This window comes from Vombatus ursinus, unplaced genomic scaffold (genome assembly GCF_900497805.2).
Source record: "Vombatus ursinus unplaced genomic scaffold, bare-nosed wombat genome assembly UNPS02011700.1, whole genome shotgun sequence".
In the NCBI taxonomy this organism is placed as follows: Eukaryota; Metazoa; Chordata; class Mammalia; order Diprotodontia; family Vombatidae; genus Vombatus; species Vombatus ursinus.
The window spans coordinates 5,478,086-5,504,325 of record NW_020951478.1 but is presented as its reverse complement, the minus strand read 5'-3'; the positions used below and the strand labels follow the sequence as shown (position 1 = coordinate 5,504,325).

The following is a 26,240-nucleotide window of genomic DNA, read 5'->3' as shown; positions in this document are numbered from 1 at the left end:
AATCTCTAAATTTTCCTCTGATAAGAAATTACATTACCTAATTTTGTGTCCTGGTTAATTGTTTTTATTATAATTAATTGGTTGTATTTGATTTTTATGTATAAAAATTTGCTTCACTCTGTATTCAGGGTCTTTGGACTGACTGGAGAATCAATCCACTGACCCATTCATTCTTGACTGCCTAGCCAATAAATTTCTTTTGCTCGGATTGTTTCCTCAGTTATCATTAATTACCCGCAACACTTTCAAAGTTTTGTTTTACAAGCTCCAGAGTTAAAAATTAGCTTCTCTGTAAGTGAAATGAACAAAGCTTTGTTAACTATAAGCTTTTACTGATACCCCTGCCAGTATCAATAATAGTCCCCTTAGAAATACAGCCTATGGAACACAGTATCTGAACCTCACATTTCCTTATCTGAAAAATAACTGTACCTGTAGCACCTACTTCATGAGATTGTGAGGCTTAAATGAAATCGTGTGCTTAAGTTTTGCAAACCTTAAAGCATTATGTAAATGTTCGTTATTAGAAGCGTGGGAAGACTTCTGTGAATTGATGCTGAGGGCAGTGAGCAGAACCAGAACAATCTTTGCAATAAGAATATATAAAGGCAGACGACCTTGAAAGGCTTAAGAACTTTGCTCAACCTCAGTGACCACCCCTGATTCCAGAGGACCAACCACGTGACATCTAAGTGATGGACTCAGAGTGCAGATTGAGCCATTTTTTGGACATAGCCAATACCAGAATTTGTTCTGCTTGAATGCATGTATTTGGTACAAGGGCTGGCTTGCTTTCTTTCTCTCTGAGGGTGGGACTGGATTCCTATTAATTGGGAAAAAATAAAACATTTAAAAATGTCAGTGGCTATGATTATTTTCCCTGCGCCCCCCACCTTAAGCTACTCTAGGGAGCGGAGAACTGCCCCTCGGCCGGGCAGAGCCAAGCAGTTGCCAGCAACGGGTATGGAAGGATCCCCTGCCTCGCCCCCTCACCCCCGGGGCTCCCCGCAGCGCGCTCGCAGCCGGCCCCGCCCCGCCCCCGCGCCGCGGCGCCCGGGGAGCAGCCGGGCCGCCAGGGGGCGCCACGCCCTCGCAGTGCGGCAGGCGGCCCGGCTGGCGGCTCCGCGGCCGGGGAGAAAGAGAGAGGGCAGAGGCTGGGCCGGGCCCGGAACTGCGGAGGCGGCGGCGGGTCATGGACCGGTTCGTGTGGACGAACGGCCTCCTGGAGATCAACGAGACGCTGGTGATTCAGCAGCGCGGGGTCCGCATCTACGACGGCGAGGAGAAGGTGCGCGGCCGCCGCGGGGCGGGCGGGCGGCCAGGGCGGCGCTCGGCCGCGGGAGGCCCGGCCGGGGAGCCGGCGGGGAGCCGGCCGGTGCTGGGCTGCGCTGCGCTGCGGGGCTCGCAGCTGCCTTTGAGGGAGGTCCTTCGGAGCCCCGGCCCCCCGGAGCGGTGGAACCGGAGGAGGTGCCGCCCCGCCCCGAGGCTTCGGCGCCCCCTGCGCGCCCCCGGGGTCCCGGCCTCCCCAGACTGGTTCCGTGACATCTGAATCCTGGCGGTGGCCCTTCCGGCTCCAGACGCGAGCTCCCCGACCCTCCCTTGCACGGCCGGTGCAGTCAGCTCTCCCTTCCCTCCCCCGCTACCTTCCCCCTTCCTTTCCTCCCGCGCTCCTGCCTCTTCTTCCTTTCCTTCCTCCCGCCCTCCCCTCCTTCCTTCCCTTCCTTCTTTTCTCCCCTCCTCCCTCCCCTCCTAACTCCCCTCCTTCTTTTCTTCCCACCTTCCCCTCCTCCCTCCCCTCCTTCTCCTCCTCCCTCCCCTCCTTCTTTTCCCTGTCTTCCTCCTTCCTTTTCCTGTATTCTTTTCCTCTCGTATTCATTGTTTTTTCCTTCCTCATTTCCTCCCCTTTAATTTCCTTTCTCCTCTTCCTCTCTTCCCCTTTCCTTTCCTCCCTTCCCCTGTTCCTTCCCTCTTTCCTTCCCCCTTCCTTTCCTTCCTCCTCTCCTCTTTCTCCCCCTTCTTTATTTTCCTCCCTCCTCCCTTCTTTCTTTCCCTTCCTTCCTCTTTCCATTTCTGCCTCTTCTCCACTGCATCTCCTCTCCAGTCCTTTTCCTACTAGAGCAGAACAGTGGAGGTGAGGCTAGGGTGCCAAAGATGTGGTCAGTCATTTCCTTAAGGGTAACACACTTGAGTCTCAGGGTGCTGGTCCTTCCTGCTGCCTCTGGATAATTAAACTTGTGTTAACACTCCTTAATATTGACGGTGCTCCTACCTCATCAGCCAAAGCCAATTTCATTATCCCTTCCCTTCCTCCTTTTGCTGGAACAAGTCAGGTCGTTCAAACTTTTAAGTGGAAGATACAAAGATTTAACAACAACAACAAAAAAAAAGAGTTCCTACTTCCAGGGAGTTCATAGTCTAATGAAGGAGCAGGAAAGAGAAAGTACAAAAATATTACACAAAGAATCGCGTATTATGTGATTCTTTCAGGGAAAGTGAGATCAAATAGTTACTGTAAGGAAAATGGTTTAATGAGCTCTTTCTGCTCCTTGAATGCTTAGCAACATTCATTGGCTCCTATACCCCACTACACTTAGAACACTCCCCAAGGGGCAGGTTCTATACTAAAGCAGATGGTTTTTAACTGTAGTGTTCTGTTTTCAGCCTCTGCTGATTAGTGCTTCTTCTCTAACCTGCCAAAATAATACTAATGGACTAGTACTGCCATGTTAGTAATAATGGTGACATTATTTCATATACAGTAATTACATAGTAAGCCTGTCCCCCATCTCCTTTTTGTTCTTATGAATGAACAAGGGGTCATTATGGAGTCACCTGACCCAGTGATTATTTAAAGTTGAAGTTTATCATGTACTTAGTGGACTGTAACTTCAATATCTTGTCCCTGGGGCTGTACTTTTTTTTAAAAAAAAAAGTTTTGTTTTTTCCAATTACATGTAAAGACAAATTTTAACATTCATTTAAAAATTTTATGTTCCAAATTTCTCCTTCACATCCCACCTCCCTAAGATGGTAAGCCATTTGATATAGGGTTATTATATATGTGCAGTCATGTAAATGTTTCCATATTAGTAATGTTGTGGAAGAAGAAACAGAACAAAAGAAATAAAAAACCATGAAAAAATAAAGTGAAAATAGTATGCTTCAGTCTGCATTTAGCCTCCATCAGTTCTTTCTCTGGATGTGAGTAGCATTTTTCCTTATTAATCCTTTGGACTGTCTTGGATCATGGTACTCCTGAGAATAGCTAAGTCATTCAGTTAATCATTGTACAATGTTACTATTATGTGTATAATATTCTTCTGGTTGTGCACACTTCCAGTTGCATCAGTTCATGTAAGTCTTTCCAGGTTTTTCTGAAATCTGCCTGCTTGTCATTACTTATAGCACAGTAATATTCCATTACATTCATTTACTACAACTTGTTCAGCCATTCCCCAGTTGATGAGCATCCCCTCAATTTCCAGTTCTTTGCCACCACAAAAATAGCTGCTATAAATATTTTTGAATATTTTCCCTCTTTTTTGATCTCTTTGGGATACAGACCTAGTAGTGGTATGGCTGGATCAAAATATCACAGTTTGATTGCCCTTTGAGCATAGTTCCAAATTGCTCTCCAGAATAGTTGGATCAGTTCACAGCTATACCAACGGTGCACTAGTGCTGGGACTGTACTTTTAAAAAAAACAGTATTAATTTTTATTTGCTTACATTTACTTACATTTTATTTACTTACATTGAAAATATAAGTACACATAGCATAAGACATATAGCATGGGGGAGGAGACACATAGAAGGTAAGCTCCTTGAGGGCAGCAGTTGTTTCCTTTTTGTCTCTGTATCTCCAGTTCATAGCCCCGTGTGTGGCAGGTAGTAGGTGCTTAGTGAATGTACGTGGAATTGAATTATTAACTTTTCTCCAAAGCCCGTTTCTTCTCACTTCACCATGTCCCTCAGTGGCACTGTTAGCTCCCTAGTTTTCCATGTTTTAATCCTTTCTGTTTTCTTTGACTCTTCATTCTCACTCACTTTCTACCACTTTAAAAGTTCTGTCAGTCTTGCCTCTCTAATATTTCTCACATCTCTCCCCTCCTGTACTCCTACAGTTACCACCTCAGTTCATATGCTTGCCATGAGTCTGGAATATTTTAGTCTGTTACTGGACTGCTACTGTTGTAATACCTTTGCAATACTTCTTCCAAACTTCGTTCTCTCATTTCCAGTTTGTTATTCACAATGCTGCCAAACTAATCTTCCTTATATATAGATCTGGTCAGGTCTTGCTCACTTCAAAAATCTGTCATATCTTCCTCTTGTCTATTGAATAATGTTTGTAGTTATCTAACTGGCACCCAAGAGTATCCATCCTCTGTTCTGGCACCATCCTTCTTTCTAATCATCTCATTCTTTTCTTCTCCATGTGCTCTATGATCCGGTCAAACTAGACTACTCAGTATAATTAGACTACTCCATATCCTCCATAGATGACCAGTATTTTCCTGCCTCCTATGCTCAATCTTTTCTTTTTACTTTGAATGCCTCCTATGCTCAATCTGTTCTTTTTACTTTGAATGCCTTCTTTTCTTCCCCCATTTATCTTGCATGCTGAGCATGTAACAGCATGTAAATCAACAGCATATAAGCATGTTATTTGAATTTTTAAAAGTTTTTATTTTACTTTTTAAAAGTTTTTTTTTTTCACACCACAATCACTTCCCAATAAGGGATTCCCCAATAAGTTTACTTTAAAAAAAAAGTTAAGAAAATTGTCTGATATAAGAACAGTAACTAACAGGAGAATATGTCTGTATGTATAAATGTATGTGCAGGCATTTTTGTCTTTCTTCTTATCTTATTCAATGGTTAACAGTGTTTCCTATGCAGAATTTGTGATAAACTATTTCTAACGTATTTATAGTATAGTAATAAAACATAGTTTTAATTAACTTGAATATAGAAATGGATCACCATGGTGAAAAGACTATCTATAGTGGACACCTGTGGTAAATTTTGGGGAGAACCTGGATAAATGTTGTAGTTTCACAGAATGGGTAGGCATAGAAAGAGAGAACTCCTGAATTGATTAGATGACAGATCCAGTTGAGTATTTGAGTATATTGTTGGGTAATTAGGTAAAAGAGAATTCTGACAATTCTCAGTACCATCAATGAATATCATATGATGCTTCTTTGTAGATCAGATTTGATGCTGGAGTCCTTCTCCTTAGTACACACCGCCTCATCTGGAGAGATCAGAAAAATCATGTAAGTTTACATTTTTTGCATGTGTTTTTTATGTGATTTACCTACCTGAAACTTTTTTCTCCCAGTGGTTAAAGTATATAGAGATATATTAATACTTATTCATCTTTAGCCTGTTGGGATCATATCTCATATGACATTCCTGAGGGAATTGGATTAGAGAGAGGCTAACATAGAATTTTGTTGCCTGCTCTTACTTCCTTTCATTCAACTCCAGAAGAGACTGAACTAGTTGGATCTTTTGTAGAAACTAGGAAGAATCATGGAAGCTCTCCAGTTCTTTACACTGGTCACAACCCTCTATTAGAACTGTATTGCCTCTTGATACATGGGGCACAGCATTACCACATATGTGTTAGGAGAATGGTTTTCTCCTTAGTAGTAAGGGCACAGAACAAGAATGCCTGTCTCCTCTTGTTCTTGTAGATAGAGAGTGAGATAGATAAAAGGAGGCCTTTCTTGTAATAACCTTGAGGGATTATCAATTGCATTCCTTTCCCCTACTGTAGAGGGACCTACTAGTCTTGGGATCAGAGTATTCCTTGTGTTTGAGATCTAGTTCTGGGCTTGGTACAAAGGAGGTGCTGAATCAATGCCCGTTGATTGATTGATTGATTGATTGACACTTCACTAGCTGGATGATAGACACAAGCCACTTACCTTTTCTGGCCCTCTGTTTCTTCATTTGTAAAATGGGAATAATAATCATTGCAATGCCTACCTAGTAGGATAATTTAGGGAAAGTACTTTGTAAGCCTTAAAGTACCACATAGATTTGAGTTAACCCAGCAAGATAAGAAATTTTCCCATTTTTAAAGACTTTTGTCTTTAAATTCTTTGGAGTTTTATGTAATACCTTAATGTGAGGAGCTTAAAATATTTCATGGACAGATAGGTAGAAGCCAAGTTCTGTAGGGCTTTCAAAACTAAACAGAGGAGTTTCTATTTTATTCTACAGGCACTGGGAAGCCATTGGAGCAGAATAAGTAGGGGAATCAAGTGGTCACATCTTTGTCAGTAGTGTGTAGGTAGGATAGACTAGAATTAAGAGACACTTGAGGCAGGGAGGCTAGTTAGGACCAGCTATTACAATATTCTAAGTGAGAGGTGATGAGGGCCTGAGCTAATGTAGTGGCTCTGTGAGTAAAGTTAAGGAGTTGGATGTGAGAAATGTTGTGAAGGTTGAATTGGCGAGATTTGGCAACTGATAGATATGTGAGGTAAAGGAGAATGAAGAGTCGAGGTTAATGCCATAGATATAAACCTAAGTTACTGGAAGGATGATGGTACCTCAGACAGACTTGGAAGAGAGATGGTTTAGGAGGAAAAATAATGAGTTTAATTTTGGACATATTGAATTTAAAATACCTTCAGGACATAGAGTTTGAAATGCCTAGTAGGCAGTTAAAGGTGTGAGACTGAACCCGGGAAGAGACCAGCACTACATATATAGATCCGGGATCATCTGCATAGAGAATATAGTTAAATCCATGGGATCTAATGAGGTTACTAAGGAAAAAAATACGATGGCTTAGGAAAGAGCCTTGGGAAACACCCAAAGTTAGAGGGTATGATATAGATTATGAACTAGCAAAGGAAACTGAGAAAGATTGGTCATGTAGTTAGGAGGGGAACCAGGAAACAACCAAAACCCAGAAAGGAGAGAGTATTTAGGACAAGAGGGCGGCAGCAGTGTCAAATGCAGTAGATAGGTCAAGAGATTAGGATTGAGGAAAAAAAGCCGTCATTTTAGTAATTGAGATCATTGGCAACTTCAGAGAGAGCAGTGATACGGCTAGAGGTCATATTGCAAAAGGTTGAAAGGTGAGTAAGAGAAGAGAAAGTGGAGGCAGCGAGTGTAGACAATTTTTTCATGGTGTTTGGCTAAGAAAGAGAGGAGACATAGCCACAGAGTGGTAGGATGTAGTGAAAGATTTTTAAGGATAGAGAAGCCTTGAACGTATTTGGAGGCGGTAGGAAAGGAACTACTTGATAGGGAAAGGTTGAAGATTCAACAACGGGGATGATTAAGGATACAGTCTATTGGAAAAGATGGAGAGGATCAGATGAAGTGAGCACATTGAGGATTTGGCTTGGCAAAGAGAAGGGTCACCACTTGGTCAGAAATTGCAAGTGAGAGATGATGTTAAGGGGTTTTGAGATAAACAGAAGAATGAATGTACTTTGGATTGTCTCCATGTTCTCAGTAAAGAAGCACAGTCTTCAGGGGGACTTTAGCAATAGCTTCTCTGCTTAATGATATAAATAATTAGTTAGGGAAGAATAAAAGGATTGTCTTGCTACACAGAGGGCCCTTTCATTAGGGAGTCTCCCATTGGATGACCTTTTCAGTTTCTTACAACTCTAAGATTCCCTGATGTTTTTTGTATTCCCTACAGACATTTGACTCTTCTTATTCAATGGTGCATTATTCAAATTGTAGATTACTCATTCTCTCCTGTTTTCTTCTGTTGTCTGCATTTTCTTATTTGGGGGGAAGGTAAAAGAAGAGGTTAAATTGTTAGTTAAACTTATTTTGGTGATTTTAAAATTTTACTTATTTTAATTTCTACTCAAGGCATGGTGGGAGATTTTTTTTGGTATCTTAGGGATACTTAATGACCACAGAGCCAGTCTGTCCATCTGGTTTCTCATCCTTGTGCCGTTACTGGTCCACCTTTTGTTCTGGCCTTGCATGTCCTTGATAATTCAAAACCTACTCATGCCCACCATGGGTCTTTAACTCTGTGGTTTGGTACTCAGGATTACAGCCAGGTACCATCAAAGCGTTGTTATTGAAAAGATGCACTTAAGTAGTAGTAAGGAGTTTGCTGGTTAAAAACTCTCAAAAATGTTTAGTAAGGACGTCGGCATTAACAATCAGGAACTGGTTTTATTAATCATCGATTTCTCTTTGTTCTAAACTTCTATAACTCTTGTTGTTTCCACCCCTCCCCTTGCTATTTAATTGTTAACTATCTTGTTTTCTTGCTTTATAGTCCTTGTCACAGAAGTGGAACTAATATAGAACCTCTATCCCTTCACCCCATCTTCACTATCCTCAGATTTTCTTGTTTCTTTTTTATTGTCTTTATGTTCTATATTTATATTGTTTTTCTGTGTTGAGGACTTAGGTTTTTGTGAATCATTTTTTGTATAAATCAAATGAAGTTAGTCTTGAGTCTGAAGGAACTAGCCTAAGGAACCGCTTTGGTAACTTCTGCCATCACCTAAGGGAATGTGGCAGGTCTCTGCCTTGTCTTTGGGGTCTCTCCCTCCCCCCACAGAGCCCTTTTCAGAGTGGCATGATACATGCTGCTTAGTGTGCAATTGGTAATGTTACCAAGGTGGCCCAGGGTAGTTGCTGTATAGATGCTTCTTAGACACTGAGTACTGAATGCTGTAAAGCAAAGCACCCAGATAAATCTCATACTCTTTTATTTTGTATTGATTATGCTATAGGAATGTTGCATTGCTATTCCTCTTTCCCAAATTGTATTCATTGAAGAACAAGCAGCTGGTATTGGAAAAAGGTAAGATTTTATGTGATTTTGTTTGTTGAATATGTTTTTATTAAGCTTCTCTCCTTGGTGGTTGATTTCATGTTATGGCATCATGAATTGCAGCTAATTGACCCAGACTGCTGGACTTGGAACAGGAAGACTGGAGTACAAATCCAGCTTCACACGCCTCTATCTGCCTCAGTTTCCTCATCTGTAAAATGGAGATTATAATAGCTTTGGCCTTCCAGGGTATTGTGAGCCTTAAATGATATGTGTAAAGTGCTTTGCTGACCTTAAAGCACTATATAAATGCTACTCATTATCATTAGTAGTATTATTATTTTATTATCATCATAGCATTTTGGTTCTATGTAAATTAGCTCTGTGACATTGGTCAGGGGGTCCTGAATATGCTGTTTTTCTGTACTTTTTTTTTTTTAAGGCAATTGAGGTTAAGTGACTTGCCCAGGGTCACATAGCTAGTAAGTGTCAAGTATTTGGTCTGAGGCTGGATTTGAACTCAGGTCTTCCTGACTTCAGGGCTGGTGCTCTACCCACTGCGCCACCTAGCTACCCCTTTACTTCTTGACATGAAATAATGTCTTAAAGTATCTTAAAGCTTATGTATAAGCTGTAAAAATACATAAGGAAAAATGATATACCTAAATGTCTTCTCCTTGTAGCTGATTATAATGTTTGCTTCTCATTTTTTGTTCCTTAGGCTACTGTAAGTGAAATCATTGGTTCAGATAATGTCAGGTGACCAAATATACCCAGTATCAATAAGTTTAGATTCTGTTTTTGAAAGCATGAGCTTGAGGGCACCCTGACCTACTTAACCTCCATTCCACCTCAGCTAACTAAGGAGCTGGTTATACCCTTGATCTTGCCCTCACCCACAAGTATTCATTCCACTTGCGTGTTTGTGAACTTTGAACTTTCTTGATCAGATCGTAATCCGTTATTTTGTCTTTCTGTCTGCCTTACGACTCTTACCTCTGTGGTCTGTCGTCATTGTGACTTCTTTTCCCGTTGCTCCTATTTCTATCCTGCTGAATGAAGCTGAAGAAAAGCGTGGAAACTGTGCTGACTGGATTCACTGCCTATTTGGGTGTACACTCTGGGCCCTCACTGCAGCGGGCATCCTTTTGTAGCTCCCTAGTGGAACAACTGTCCCACTCTTCATCTCTCCTCAAACCTCCTGCAGTTTCCTCTCGTCCTCTCCTCTCAGCTGAAGATTGCCTCATGCTTCCTGAAAGTATGGAGCCCTGTTTGCTTTGAACTCTCCCTCTTCTCCTTTGCTTCTCATCCCATTCTCTTGCTCTTCTCCAATTTCTTGCATGAAGAGATGCCAAGGCAAACCCTTCTATGTGCACAAGTGATAGCATCCCATCCTGTCTTCTGCAGCAGATTATTATGCCCACCCTCTTGTTCATCCTCAGTCTCTATCTGCTGGTTGCCTCTGTACTGCCTACAAACATGCCCATATCTCCCCCATCATTAAAAACTGTCACTCATTACAGTCATTCCCACTAACCGTCATCCTATACCTCTCTTCCCTTTCATGCTTAAATTCCTTATGAAAGCCATTTCTGTTGGCCCTTCCACTTCCTGTCCGCCTTCTGGCTTCTGACCTCAGCATTCATTTGAAACTTCTCTCCATGGTTACCTATGATCTCTTAATTGCTCTCTCCTTTTCTTTCTGGACCTCTACAGCCTTTGATACTCTCAATCACTGTCTTCTCCTGGATATTCTCTCCTCTCTATTTCTCATAACACTGCTTTCTCTTGGTTCTCCTGCTTCCTGTCTCAACATTCTTCAGTCTCTCTTGTTGTATCTTTGTGCCGGTTTATCTCCTTAACCACTAACTGTGGGGATCTCCCAGGTTCTCTTCTCCTTCTCTTCTGTTTCACCTGATGGTCTCATTGTCTTCTATGGATTCAGTTATCATCTCTTTGCAGATGATTATTAGATCTACTTACCTAACCCCAAACTCTCTCCTGACCTTGAGAATCTATTCTCTAGAGAAGAAGTAGGACTTTCTGTTTTCCTGCTGCCTTCTCCTGCACATGTCAATGGAATTGAGTTCAGAGTACCCATTAGTGCATTTTGATAAGTACATAGCATGAGTTTGTCTTTTTGTTTTGTTTTGTTTGTTGTTGGTGGTGGATTTTGTATTGTTTTGTTATTTTTAGCCAAGTGTTCTTAAAAAAAAAAAGCAAAATTTTCCAGTTGCACAAATTGCACTATTGATGTTTCCGACAGTAATAGGCAGAAACAGTAACACTTAAACAAAATGTGCAGCAGAGAATTTTTGACTGAAAAAGACTCAAATTCAGTTGGCCATGTCTTTTAGGTTCACTTTTGTTGCAGATCATTTAAGATATTAGTCATTTCTCAGTCCTTAATTCTTCAAGTCTAGATTTACAAATTAACAGTGTTGCAAAATTGGGGAAAGAATGTCTGCCTTAATTTAACTGGTAACCAAAGGATACTTTACACATCAAAGAAATGATCAGAAAAACTGTGTCACATTTTAGAGTCAAAAAAATTAACAAGAATGCAAACATGACAAATAATGTACCACTGCCAAGACTGCCTATCATCACCGACTGCCTATTGGACATCTTGAATTGGATATCCCATGGACATTTCAAATGCAACATGTCCAAAACAGAACTTGTCATCTTTTCCCCCAAATCCTCTCCACTTCTGAACTTCCTGTTACTGCCTAGTGTACTATCATACCCCTAGTGTCCCGGGTTCACAACCTTAGTGTCATTTTTGAATCCCCTTTCTCCCTGCCCCCCCCATATCCAGCCTGTTGCCAAGGCTTGTCTGTACCATCACATCATCTTTTGTCTTATTCTCCTTCTCTCTCCTCTCACAGCCTCCCCCAGGTGCAGACCCTCATCATGTCACACCTGGACTATTGCCATAACCTTCCTTGTTCATCTCCCTGCCCTTACTGTCTCCTTACTCTAAACCATCCTCCACTTAGTTGCCTAAGTGATCTTCCTAAAACCGTATCTGACCATTTAACTCCGTCCCTAAGCCTGACTCACAGAGCTTAAGTGGTTCCCTGTTACCTCCAGGATCCATTATGAAATCTTCTGTTTGGTGTTTAAAGCCCTTTATAACCTGCCCCTGGATCTCTGAGGTTCAGAGCATTAGATAATAAAAGCTCTCACTGGTGTCTTAGGACAGAATATTTGGGACCTCAGAGCCCCTGGGCCCTGGGATTTCTTGGTTCAAGTGCTATAGCACTGCTTTGGTCACTGCCCGTTACACTGCTCTCCCTGGGTGTCCTTGGTCTCTTCTCCGGGTTTTCTCAAAGGCATCATGCACTCTTGCTGCCTTTGAACATGGAACCATGCAGGCTAGATGTGTCTCTGTCCATCTTTGGTCATGCTGAGAGGCTTCTGTGTCCTGACATTGGCTTTGTTCGCAGCCCTCTTTGCTATTACCTTTCTGTGTGGTTCTGAGGTGGAAGAAATCACCTATTACAGTTTAGTTTCTCTGTGGATTTCTTGATCACTGTTCTGTCTGGTGTGACAATAGGAGTAGGTATGGGACAGTTGGGTAGGCTAGTCAGCCTCCGGTGTTGGCATCCATCTTGGCTAGAATCCTTGAATCAATCTGTTAGAAGGATTATGTTGTAGAATACTTATATACATCAGACCTTTAGCTTTTTATTATTCTTGCTTATCACTCACTTCTCTCCTCATTTAATGAAATGATAAAAAAGTATGTATTGTATAACCTATGTCAAATTGCTTGCCTTCTCAATGAGGGGGTGAGAGGAGGGAGGGAGAGAATTTGGAAATCAAAATTTGAAAAAAAGAATGTTAAAATTGTTTTTACATGTAAATTTTGGGAAATATTAAATTAATTTTAAAAATGAGGATAAAAAATTATGTGTGAAGAGACTTTGAGGTTAAAGAATTATCCTTCTGCCATGTTGCAGGGAAATCCAAACCATTTAACATATATATCACTCTTTACTGGCAAATTATTGTCTGGTTTGTAGATGTCTCCAATGAAGGGCAAAAAATCAGTCATTCCCCTATGTTAACTGTGGAACTGTTCTCTTTAGGCCCACTCTTAGCTTCTTTCAGGCACACCATTCAGGTTGTCTAGCTTTCTCTCCCCTGCTCTTCCTCATGGCCTTTGGCATGTCCTGCAGCTACAGCAGGAGATGGTTTGCTCAGTTGTTTTTTAGAGACTGCTAATGCTTTTGTCCAGTCAGAGCCAGCCTAGCTCGATTCCTACGGCTGTGGCTTTGGTGCCTTGCTAGACGAATGGTTTCAGACTATGACTTCAATTGTTCCTGCCCAGTTTTTTCTTTCTAGTTTTCCTCCCAGAACTCAGCAGGTAGCTACTATTTAAGAATCATTACAAGTCTGGTCCAAACTAATAATCACACTGTTAACAGGACTTTAAAAGTTGCATTCTGCTTTGCATATGTTACCTCATTTGATCACTGTAGTAACTATTTGAGGTAGTTGGTACAGGTGGTATATTTCCATTTTACAGATGAGAAAACCAAAGATTGTAGAGATTAAATAAATTGCCCATGATCACAGAGTGCCAGAATATTTTATATAGTCTGCATTGATACCACTAAAATGGTTGATACTACAAGTAGGTGCACACAGGTAAGTGTGATGTTTACTCAATAAGTTCAGTTGTCTGGTGCTATTCAGACAGCTTTATGGGCAGTTGTGTCTGATACAGTTATCGTGTCCAGTAGAGAAGCAGTTGCACAATTGGGCCATTTTTAGTCAAATACTCTTTTAAAAAAAAGGATTATAATTCAGTACATCAAAAGATCTCTGATTTTTTCATTGGGTATTCCTTCCACCAATAGCGATCACAACTCTTCTGTGCCTTAGGAGACAATTTCATGGATTGCCTTGGTTCAAAAAATTCATTACCCTTTTGGTAATGTGGTTCTCCATGCTTTATTAGGTTGGGAGCTAGTAGAAATAAAGTCTTTTTAAAGGCTTACACTTGACATTTTCCCAGCTTGCCTGTAGGAAGGACCTGCCAGAGCTTGTTCTATGTTGGCCTAACTTCTGAGAGCCCAGGGTTCCCTCTGTGTCTTGGTGGAGCATTGGAGTAGACTTTATGGAAGGATAAAGGAATTAAAGGAGTGGATCACTTTCCTCATTATTATGAACCATTTTTTGTGGTCTTTTTAAATAACAAAGCAATAATGTTTCCAGAGTTGTTTTTGTTATGAGGTATCTTTCTACATCATGTTGTTGATGAAGTAGTGTTTTCCCATAAGTGATGGTATAAAATATTAGTTTTGGATGTATTTTAATAAAATGTCAGCTGGCTGGTTTTATACAGATAAGTTAATGTCCTATTAATGAAACTATTTTGTTTCCATTTAGCTAAGGTAGTATGTTTTGGCAGAAGTTGAAGGTAATTTCATATAACCTCTAGGGATGATTTTACAAATGGAAAGCCCTGAATAAGCACCACCTAAAGTATAGCAACCTCACTTTGACTTTATTTTCTAAAAATGTCTTATTTAATCTATAGATTATAGACATTTTCTTGGAATCTTTTGATTTTTATGTTACAAGTTTTAGTTTGAATGGCATTCATTTCTGCTCATTAACACTAAATTTATAGATGAAATAATTTTTTTTTCTGGGGTTTTCTTTTATTGAACTTTGGTAAGAGGTGATCCGAAAAACACCCAATGTTAGTCAGAATAGAATTGGAGGTATTATTAAAGGCAATGGCGTATTTAATGAGTGTTCTTTCTTCAGTGCCAAAATAGTGATTCATCTTCATCCAACTTCTTCCAACAAAGAGCCTGGCCCTTTCCAAAGCAGCAAGAGCTCCTACATCAAACTCTCTTTCAAAGAGCATGGCCAGATTGAGGTAAGTTTGTGTAGATGTCAGTTTGATTAGAAGTATATATGTCATCATTTTTGATGTAAGTGTCTCTTACGTGCTAGAATTTAACATTGTACAGTGTGCCATTCCCCCTTCGTGACTATTTTAAAATTTTTTTTTATATTTTTTTACACTAATAATAAGAGTTGTCCATTTCTGTATATTGTAATGTGCAAAGAACTAATTGTGACAAAGACCAGATAATAATAATAGCCAATGCTTATATGTCATTTTAAGGTTTAGAAGAGTGTTTCTTGAATATTTTTTGCTAGTGGCACAACACTATTCTTTTCTGTGCAGAACTGTAGCACCGGGGGCAGCTAGGTGGCACAGTAGATAGAGTACGGGCCCTGAAGTCAGGAAGACCTGAGTTCAAATCCAGCCTCAAACCAAACACTTGACCTGTACTAGCTGTGTGACCTTGGGCAAGTCACTTGACCCCGATTGCCTCACCAAAAAAAAAAATAAATAAACAAACAAAAAATAAGAACTGTACCACCACCATGAGTCTCTCTTGACTTCAGTCCATTCTCCATTCATCTATCCAAGTGATACTCCTAAAGTACAGGTCTGACCATGTCACCTCCCCTGCCCAAATAAACTCCATTGACTCCTATTACCTTCACAATCAAATATAAAATCCTCTGTTTGGTGTTCAAAGCTCTTTCTAACCTGCTCTCTGCCTCCCAACATTCTTATTACATCTTACACATGCACCCACAGGCAACTAGGTAACTCAGTGGATAGAGTGTCAGGCCTGGAGTCAGGAAGACTCATCTTCATGATTTCAAATCTGGCCTCTTACATTTACTAGCTCTGTGACCCTGGGCAAATCACTTAACCCTCTGTGCCTCAGTTTCCTCATCCATAAAATGAGCTGGAGAAGGAAATGACAAACCACTCCGGTGTCTATGCCAAGAAAACTCCAATGGGTTCATGAAGAGTCAGACATGACTGAAACGACTGCACAACATACACCTCTCTCCCTCCAAAAAACATACTCTTGGATCCAATGACATAGGCCTCCTTGCTGTTCCTCGAATAAGACACTCATCTCCTGACTCTCAGCATTTTCACTGGCTGTCCCGCACACTTGGCACACTCTTAGAACCTTAGAACAACACCATTAGATTGTGAGCACCTTGAGAAAAGGAAATGTCTTTTGCCTTTCTTTGTGTTGCTGATGCTTAGCACAGTTCCTGGCACCTAGTAGGTGCTTCATAAATGCTTAATGACAGCTGCCTCTAATGGAATTGAGAGACTTGGGTATGGAGTTGCAAGTGTCAGTTCTCTACAACATGTGGCTCACCCAGCAACACAACAGCTACGTGTAGTAGAGACGAGTTTGAACCTCAGGTTTTCCTCCTGCCAGTTCCATCCTCTGGTATATTACAGTCTAGCCTGAGCATGTTCAAAGAATCATCTCTTGGTAGTGGCTTATTGCACAGTCACTTCACCAGCCCAAGAGAGCTCAGGATAAATTATAGGCCAGACCTAGATACAAGTGCATGTCCTTTATTGCCACCAGGTCTCTGACAGAGTAGATTTAATCAGGATAAGGTTACAGTGAAAGTGGGAGGCATGAAGCAGTAGTGGTCAAAAGAGGGGCTGGAGGTTGGTAATTTCTTTCAGTTGTGCCTTTAGTTTACTATTAAAAAGTGATAAAAGCTGTCATTGGCAAAGTAAGTAGTTGAATTGAAGAGGCATCGGGAAGTACAGAGAGTGCAAAAGAGTAGAATGGAAAACCTTTATAATGCCTTGGTGAAAGAACCATAACTATGAGTAGATATAGATACACACTCATGCATGTGTGTGGCTAGATAGGTGTACATACATATTCACACTTGTCTGTGTGCACACTCACCTAGGACTCTTTGGCAGACTGATTCTCAGGAACACAGTTCACAGCTTCTGGAGAAGCAATTATTCTTGAAAGACTTTACTGAAGCACACTTCTGCAAAGGTTTTCTTAATTAACCCCCACCCAGACGTCCTAATTTCTTAACTTTTTGTGCCCTCGGTGTTTAGTATACTTAGTTTCTACTACATTGATGTATAATTGTTGGTATATTGCTTTAAAAGCATTAACAGGTCATTTTGCATTTTTTTAATTTCGCTGGTTGTTTTTTTCATGCCCCCCCCCCTTTTCTGTTATCTCTTTAGAGCACTTAGTGCATAGTAGATACTAAGTAAATACTGAGTGACTGAAGTCATTAGCGTAGCTAAAAGTCACCATCTCCTTTTTGCAAAAATAGGAGTCTTTGTCATATTTTAACTAGATGTATTACTTTTAATTCCTTTTTTGAAAAATGGTTGTACATTATTTCTGACATTACATTTACTTTAATACAGACTACCCGATAGGCAAATGAAATGGTTTTTGGAAGTGATCTCTATAATTTAGGACATTTTTGTTGAGAGTAGATCACCTTATATTAGCAGCTAGCTTCTCTTTCTGCTGGTGCCCTGAGAAAGGAATTGTTTATGAGAGTACCATGCAGAGTGACAGAAGCAGTGTCTAGCTATTGTAACAGAATGAAGAGATTTTAAGTAATGACATAGAAGGGTTCTACAGATTGATCTCAACTTTACTTATTTACACACAGTTTTATAGGCGTTTATCAGAAGAAATGACTCAAAGAAGATGGGAGAATATGCCAGTGTCCCAAGTAATGCAAAGGAAGAGTGGACAAGAGGTATTTTTTTAAACCATTGACATTTTCTAATTTTATACTTTTCTATATAATCACAAATGGAATAATACATATTATAAGCAGAACTTTCTAAGAGCAAAGACATTTTTTCTTCCAAATGATTCATGATAAAAAGTACAGTTATATGTTGCCTAATGGAAATAGACAACTTTATTTTCTTTTAAAAAATAGATTTTCATTGATGCCTAGAAGGAGATTACTTCAGAAAGAATCCTATATAGAAGGGAACTTGTCAAGCTCTAACTTAATCGCTGTGATTATATGGAGATATTCATACTTGAAAATTGCTTCTATAATTACCACAGTGGCAAAAGACAGCTGACAATTTGAGGCCCAGTGGAGACTTCATTAAAAATCTTGCATATACTAGACTGTCAGTTCAGATAATGATAATGATAATAATAATTACTGACATTTATATAATGTTTTAGCTTTAGTGTTTGCAAAGCACTTTACATATATTATTTCTTTTGATCCTTGTAATAGTCTTGTGAGGTAGATATTACAAGTATTTTACAGATGGGGAAACTGACTCAGAGAGTCAGGTAACTTGTTCATGGTGACACAGTTAGTCAATTTTGGAGGTGATTTTCAAATCTTCTGACTTCCACTCTAGTGTTCTTACAATACCACACCCAGCAAAGAGTTATAAGTAACAGAAACGTGGGGGGAGAGTTGGAAGTTTTGATAATGTACCTAAAAATATAGAGGTAAATATCTGCTTTTGTTTATACTTAGTTTTTTTTCTCTAAGGATTTAGAGAGTACTGCTATTCAGCCATCTGATAAGGGGATGTTTTGAAAGGAAGTTGGATGAAAGAATACACTCTGTTGACAGCCTCATTCATAGTTTTACTTTGGTTCTTTGTAGACTCTTTTCCTCTACTGGAAACAAAGTGTGGTGGGTGAAAAAGGTCTGAAATTTCCTTCCTGAATCCTATGTGTTTTTGTTTTTCAGCCAGGAAGAGTAAGGGCTGTAGGAATTGTAGGAATTGAAAGGAAGCTAGAAGAAAAGAGAAAAGAAACTGACAAAAACATTTCCGAGGTAATTATTGCTCTGCTTTCAGGTCACCTTTTCCTTTGAGCCTATATGTACTCATCGTTGTTTTTAGATACAACTGTGATTCCTTTTATCCTATAAACTGCCATGTATGTAGGTGCATAAAGTCACCTCTGCTTTTAATACATCTCTTTATCTTAGGCAGGTATGATTTAACCAAACACTTTTTTCAGAAAGAAGTGAAGGGAAGACAGATCTACTCCTTTTGAAGTTTTAGCTTAACTGGTTAGAGCTGTGCTTTTGAGTAAAAGGTTCCAAGTGTTAACTCTTTTTTCAGGTCAGTTGACTTAATCTGGAGGAAAAATTCCAGTACCAACCCTGGCAACACATCTCACAAGTTTGGGTTGTTGGTAATGGGGGTTACCAAACTAGTTGTCTGAAGAGGTTCATCATATAGAAAAAACCACAGAAACAAAAATTTTTAAAAAATATTATCTAACAAAACTAAACATAAATTAAATTATATGCTTGGTTGATATAGCTAAGATTATGTGTAGTTTTCCATGCTTAATATAGATAAATGATCTTTGATTCCTATGTGATACAATTAAAAGAAATCTTCTCTAATAATTTTTGAACAAATTAATTCCATTTTCAGCTGCTACTTCTGGAAGTCACCAAAAGTATACATCATTAAAATGTCAAAGTCTAAAATAATGAAACAACTCACAAAAAATTGTTTAGCATATGCCCCATAATTCTAAAGTTAGATGGTCGTTAGTGGTTACTTAACATATAGGCAAAATCTCAGTGTTCAATTTGTGGTTAAGTCTGAGGAAAGTGATTGTCTAATGCCTTTTGTACTTCATTTTATACCTACTCTGCCTTGTAAATCTCAAACTTTTACAAATCAGATTCCATTGTGACTGACTTCCTGAGACTATCCAAATTATCTTGTTTTTTCGTTAACTTTGTTGTGTGGACTGTTAGGAATAAGTGAACCATTTGCTCAGACTTGGAAACCTAGTATTTTTTGTTATACTGAGATTTGATCTGTGTACTTCGTTAAGCTAGGTTTACTTTTGTGTCCTAATATGATCTCATAGTTTTCAAACAAATACCAAAATAATAAAGGTATTATAATGAGGATTTTATTGGCATCTGGGTTTACAGGGTAGTTGCTTAGTCTGATACTATCGTCCTTAAACAAATTTTATACCTTTGTCTCTTTTGAAGCCTACCACTAATCATTGCATAATGGTTTTTCCACAACACGTTTTACATGAGTAGACTGAAACACAGTGTAATTAAATGCCTTTTCTTAGGGACATGGCTAATAAATGTCTGAGGCTAGATTTGACCTTAGGTCACCCTGACTCCCAAGACCTATGCTCTATCCACTATGCCTCCTGGCTCCATAGTTTTTTTTAATATCACATATGAATGGAAATGACAATGCATACTATGTCTTACTTACTTTTAAAAGAACCTGCCAGCTAGAAAAATTTCAGTCCAGTTGTAGATAACATCACTACTTGATTTCTGTGCCTGGACTCTCTATGACCTCTGAAATTTTTTGTTGTGCTCTTGAAGGAAATTTCTAATAGTGAATAAAGTGTAGAAGATAGAGATTTTATTTTATTCATGCTGATTCCACTGATTAACTTTTTGAATCTTAGGAACAAGGTACCATGAGAATTTATAGGAAGGAGGAATTTTAATTCAGGGAGGCCCAAGGAAGGCTAACTGGCATTTGAATTAGGCCTTGAAAATGGGTAGGATTATAACTGGCAGAGATATGGGAGAAGGCATTCCAGGCACAGAGGAGCTCTGTAGCTCGAATACAGAGATATTCAGATCTGGAAGTTGAAAGAAAGATGCTTTACATTAGCATATTCTTTATGTTGGCATCAATAGGCCCCCTTGGCAGGCAAGTCACTTTGAAACAGATTTTCTTTAAGCCCCCTAGGAGCAGCTAGATTTTATAATAAGATCATTGCTTGTAGCAACAGATTCACTAAGAAGTCCTAGAAAATTCCCTGTTTCCAAGATTCTTTATAGCATCTCTCTCTCTCTCTCTCTCTCTCTCTGTCTCTCTCTGTCTCTCTCACTCTCACTCTCTCTCATTGAAGATCTTTTTGAATAGACAAAGTATGAAGTTCCTGCTGTATGCCAGGCCTGTGCTAGATGTTGAGGGTACAAATACTGTAAATGAGATACTCTCTGTTTGCAAAGAATTCTACTCATGAAGACCTTGGCTCCCCAGATACGCTATCTAGGGTGTCATATTAATCCATCTAGGACAGTATCTTCTGAAAAAGAAGGTATCCTAGGGAACATGATTCCTTGTCAATATCCAGGTTTTAGAGATTCTGTTGTAGCCCAATTTTAAAAGTAAAACTAGAAAAGGTTTTATTTAAATGACTTAGTATTTTGGACCATTTTTGTCTTCTATTGGTGGTGGAATCTTTGGATTCCATCATAAAATTAATACTAATGGTAATAATACTTTATTTGTATAAAATTGACCATTTATGGAGTGCTTTCAGGTACATGTTCTCATTCATTCGGTCCTCACAATAACCCTAGAATGAGGGGGTGGGGCAAGTATTATGATTCACGTATTATAGTTGAAATTGAGGATTTCTTCAGCTGAGGAAATGAGGAATGTAAAAGGATAAGTGACTTGCCCAGAATCACACAGCTAATGTGGCAGATCTGAGACTAGGCTGCAGGTCTTTTAGCTCTTATTTCAGCATTCATTTCACTACACTGTGCTGTCTTGGCTAGTTAGCGTGAACTCATGGTCATTAAGTCTAGTCACTATAAGCCCCAGAGAAATGGTGCCCTGTTTGAGCAGAAAGAGGTGCTCGAATATCGGGGGGTCTGTTGTTTCTCAGGTTTTACTCCTTCCACCAAGCAGATCCCCTGCATATGCCTTCATAGGGGAGTTCTCTGAGACAAAGATGATGTTAAATGACTTGCCCAAGGTGCCACAGGTAACATGAGGCCAGAACTTGAACACAGGTATTTCAGTTATTCTGGGTCTACTTTGCCAGGGTTATCTTCATACCATTCGGTGTGCATAGCTGTGCAGTAAGCACCCTGCTCAGCATTTCAGGGGAAACTTGGAATTGATGTGTGGTAAAAGGAAAGTGACAGGGGGCATGGCCTGGGGGACCTGATCCCAACGTCCTTTTGTGCTTGCGATTCATGTCCCTCTGATACTTCTGACTTTGTTAACCTGGGCACGTGACTTAATCTTGCAGTGTCCCCTTTCAGATGCCAAAGACTGTACATTCAAGAATAGTTACAGAGACCCCCATTGGTAAGAGGGGATTTCCTCACTGGAGTTACCCTAAACCTGTGAAATCACAGGTGCAGACCAAATCTCTCCCCATTCCCTCCTCCCCAAAAAAAAGACAAAACACGAAACAAATTAAAAACTGGAAAATTGGGTTATAATGAATAGATAGCATAATTAAGTGGGTAAATTGCTTTTACGTTAAAGTGGGGCAAAGTTCTCTCACTCACTTGAAAGGATAGGTGACTTTAAATATTAAAGGAATGAGGGAGGCAGAAACCAAGAAGCTTTCATTTATCTTTCTATAATGACTTTAAATAATTTAGGTATTTACTAGAATACCTTACAGCAACTTTAAATCTATTTTTAGTGTGTAATGGCTAAGGGAAAGAGAACTGGATGCTGTGTCAGAGGACCTCAGGTCAGTTTCCAGCTCTGGCAGTTTCTGGCTCTGGGGCCTTGGACAGGCCATTTCACCTTTTGGGGCCTTAATTTCCTCAGCTCTAAAATGGGATCGAACTAGATTACCTCTAAGGGATTTTCCAACTCTAAATATTTATAATTTAGAAGTGATTTACATTTGTATGTATGCCTTGCTTATGGATTTACTAGTATTTAGATAGAATAGATAATATTTTTCTAAGTGAAGATATAGCATATTATTAATAAAGTAATTTGATATGTAAATAAACATATCATCTTGTTCATTTTATCTTTCTTTGGTGCTAAGAAAAGAACCCTCTTAGTACTTTGTATTTCCAAAGTTTTTGTGTGTGGAATCTATTTGTGTGTGTGTTGCATGTTCAAAGAAAAGGCATGACTTTTAGTTTGCCCCTGACTTTCAGTGTTAGAAATGACTTAATTTCAGAGCTGGTGCCCAGAGTTTCCCACAAAAGGTTTCCTGCATCTGCTGTTTGTTGCTGATAAGAATCCAGCGTTTTAGCCTTTGTTTATCTGAGGAAATTCCTGTTAGGTGTGTGCATATTCCCCTTTGTTTCCAGGACTGCCCTTGGTAGTCAGAAGAATTTTATAGAACACTATTCATTTAGTAAAGTCCTTTTGTAGATGGACAATGTTCTGCATATACAGAAATGGCCATAAACTTAATGCAATTTAATTATTTTTTAAAAATATACTCAGAACAATTTTTTTAAAGACATAATGGTTAGTTAAGTGAGAAATAACATTTATGGGCTATACATCCGTTGAAAGATATCATAGAAGGATTGTCTGCTGTAGGTCAGAATTGGTTTAGATGATTCTAAAAGTTTCTTCTGATTTTTAGAATACTAGGATTTAGTGAAACTTAAGTGCTCTTTTATATTTAGTGTATATTTTCAATATTTTTTGATACTTTGATGAAATCTGTGATCTCATTGCTCTGAAGATTTCCTCCATTAGTGCAGACTGCAAACCACCCATTCCTTCTGAATCTGGGTGACTCTTGTCCATGTCTTCCCATAAAGTCTTCATGGGGGAATCCACCCAAAGTGCTGATTTTCCTCTGAATCACTTGACAGTTCATGGCTTTTAAAGCCTTTCATGATCTGACCTCTTCTTCCCTTTCTATCACACTCCCTCCAAGTATTCTGTGATTCAGTGACACCAGCCTCCTGGCTGAGCCTCACCCATGATGTTCCCATCTCCCAGTTCTGTGCCTTTTCACTGGACATCCCCCAGGCCTGCTTCTGTCTCCCTGCTCATCTCCATCCCCTCACTTCGCTGGCTTCCTTCAAGACTTGGTTGAAGTCCCACCTTCAGCTAGAAGCTTTTCCTTTTCCCCTTTAATGCTATTATCTTCCTTCTGAGACCCCCTCCAGGTTATAAGTTGTTTATATCTGTGTTATCTGTGTATATCTTATTCGTGCATAGTTGTTTGCATGTTGTCTCCCCCATTAATGTCTGAGCCACCGAGAATAGGGACTGTTTTTTGCCTTTCTTTGTATTGCCAGCAGTCCTGCTATAGTGCCTGGCACTCAGTGCTAGCTGCTTATTGGTAAATGCTTGTGTGCTTGACTTTTCCTGACCAGAGATGTGGGTTGTCTGCTTATCTTTTGTTCTTGATATGTGAGAGGTCCAAAAAGCCAGTGAGGAGAAGAATGCCTTAAAAAGCAGAATTGGCCAGATGGAAAAGGAAGTCCAAAAGCTCACTGAAGAAAACAACTTCCTTAAAAATTAGATTGGAGCAAGTGGAAGCTAGTGACTTTATGAGAAATCAAGACATTGTAAAACAAAACCAAAAGAATGAAAAAGAGAAGACGTTATGAAATATCTCATTGGAAAAACAACTGACCTAGAAAGTAGATCCAGGAGAGATAATTTAAAAATTATTGGACTATCTGAAAGCCACGATAAAAAAAAAAAGAGCCTTAATATCATCTTTCAAGAAATTATCAAGGAAAGCTGCCCTGATATTCTAGAACCAGAGGGTAAAATAGAAATTGAAAGAATCTCCCTATCACCTTCTGAAAGAGATCCCCAAAGGAAAACTCCTAGGAATATTGTAGCCAAATTCCAGAGTTCCCAGGTCAAGGAGAAAATATTGCAAGCAGCCAGAAAGAAACAATTCAAGCATTGTGGAAACACAATACAATCAGTGTAACACAACATTTAGCAGCTTCTATATTAAGGGACCGGAGGGATTGGAATATAATATTCTGGAAATCAAAGGAGCTAGGATTACAGCCAAGAAACACCTACCCAGCAAAACTGAGTATAATCCTTCAGGGGAAAAAAATGGACATCCAATGAAATAGAGGACTCTCAAGCATTCTTGATGAAAAGACCACAGCTGAATAGAAAATTTGACTTTGAAATACAAGACTCAAGAGAAGCATGAAGAGGTAAACAGGAAAGAGAAATCATAAAGGACTTATTAAGGTTGAACTGTTCACATTCCTACCTGGAATGATGATATTTGTAACTCATGAGACTTTTGTCAGTATTAGGGTAGTTGGAGGGAGAAAAATATTCTGTGTATGTATAGATAGATAGATAGATAGATAGATAGATAGATAGATGGTACAGGGTGAGTTGAAGATGAAGGGGTAATATCTGGAGAATAAAATTAAGGGGTGAGAGAGGATTATACTGGGAGAAGGAGAAAGGGAGAGTAGAATGAGGTAAATTATCTCACATAAAACAAAGGCTTTTACAGTGGAGGGGAAGCAGGAGAAGGTGAGAGGGAATGAGTGAGTCTTATTCTCATCAGATTTGGCTTAAGGAGGGAATACCGTACACACTTAATTGGGTATAGAAAGCTATCTTACCCTACAGGAAAATAGAGGGGAAGGGAAGAAGGGGGGGAATGATAGAGGGGAGGACAGATTGGGGGAGGGGTAATCTGAAGCAAACACTTCTGAGGAGGGACAGGGTCAAAAGAGATAATAGAATAAACGGGGGGGTGGGATAGGATGAAGGGAAATAAAGTTTTTTCACAAAATGACTACTATGGGAGTGTTTTGCATGACTAAACATGTATAACCTGTATCAAGTTGCTTGCCTTTTCAATGAGGGTGGTTGTGGAGCTAGGAAGGGAGAAAATTTGGAACCCAAAGTTTTAAAAACAAATGTTAAAAATTGTTTTCACATGCAACTGGGAAATAAAATATACAGGCAGTGGGGTATAGAAATCTATCTTGCCCCATAGGAAAATAGAAGGGGAAGGAGATAAAAGAAGGGGATTGGAGATGGACGGGAGAGCAGATTAGGGGAAGGGGTATTAAGAATGCATGCCATCTTGGGGTTGGGGGAGGAACGAGATGGGGAGAAAATTTGGAACTCAAAATCTTGTGGAGGTGAATGTTGAAAACTAAAAAAGAAATTAATAAAAAAAAGAAATATGCAATTAACAATCATAACCGTGAACATAAATGACATGAATTTATAAAAGCTTTTATATAACCTAGTAGCACCTACAAACTAAACTATAAAAGGAAAAAAAAAATGATGGGCAGGATGATTTCAGAAAAACCTGGAAAGACTTACATGAACTGATGCTGAGTGAAGTGAGCAGAACCAAGAGAACATTGTACACAGCAACAGCAAAATTATGCAGTGATTAACTATGATACACTTAGCTCTTCTCAGCAATACAATGATCCAAGACAATTCCAAAAGACTCATAGTGGAAAATGCTGTCTACATCCAGAGAAAGAACTATGGAGTCTGAATGCAGATGGAAGCATACTATTTTTTTTTTGTTTTTTCTTCCTTGTGGTTTTTCCTTTTTGTTCTGATTCTTCTTTCACAACATGACTCATGTGGAAATATATTTAACATGATTGTACATGTATAACCTATATTGGATTGCTTGCTGTCTTGGGGAAGAGGGAAAGAAGGAAGAGAGAAAAATTTGGAACTCAAAATTTTACAAAAATTAATATTGAAAACTATATTTACATGTAATTAGAAAAAAATAAAATACTATTTTGGAAAAAAAAAAGAAAGCTTCCCCCCTCCCCCCAAAAAAAAGGTATTTGGAAGGGTTTTGGGGAGATCTCAGGTGAGTCCTTAGTCAACAAA

The 26,240-nt window shown here is 39.4% G+C and overlaps 1 protein-coding gene across 1 annotated transcript in view; it reads left to right on the top strand.

The window, feature by feature from the left end:
• Positions 1–1,120: 1,120 nt before the first annotated feature.
• The window catches only part of VPS36 (vacuolar protein sorting 36 homolog), a 41,057-nt gene continuing 15,937 nt past the window's right edge, over positions 1,121–26,240 (top strand). Inside the window, exons 1-6 of the mRNA XM_027856930.1 lie at positions 1,121–1,288; positions 5,214–5,282; positions 8,742–8,812; positions 14,570–14,684; positions 17,306–17,395; positions 18,371–18,457. Coding sequence (XP_027712731.1) covers positions 1,193–1,288; positions 5,214–5,282; positions 8,742–8,812; positions 14,570–14,684; positions 17,306–17,395; positions 18,371–18,457 — 528 coding nt within the window. The 5' untranslated portion in view covers positions 1,121–1,192. The remainder of the gene's footprint in view (positions 1,289–5,213; positions 5,283–8,741; positions 8,813–14,569; positions 14,685–17,305; positions 17,396–18,370; positions 18,458–26,240) is intronic.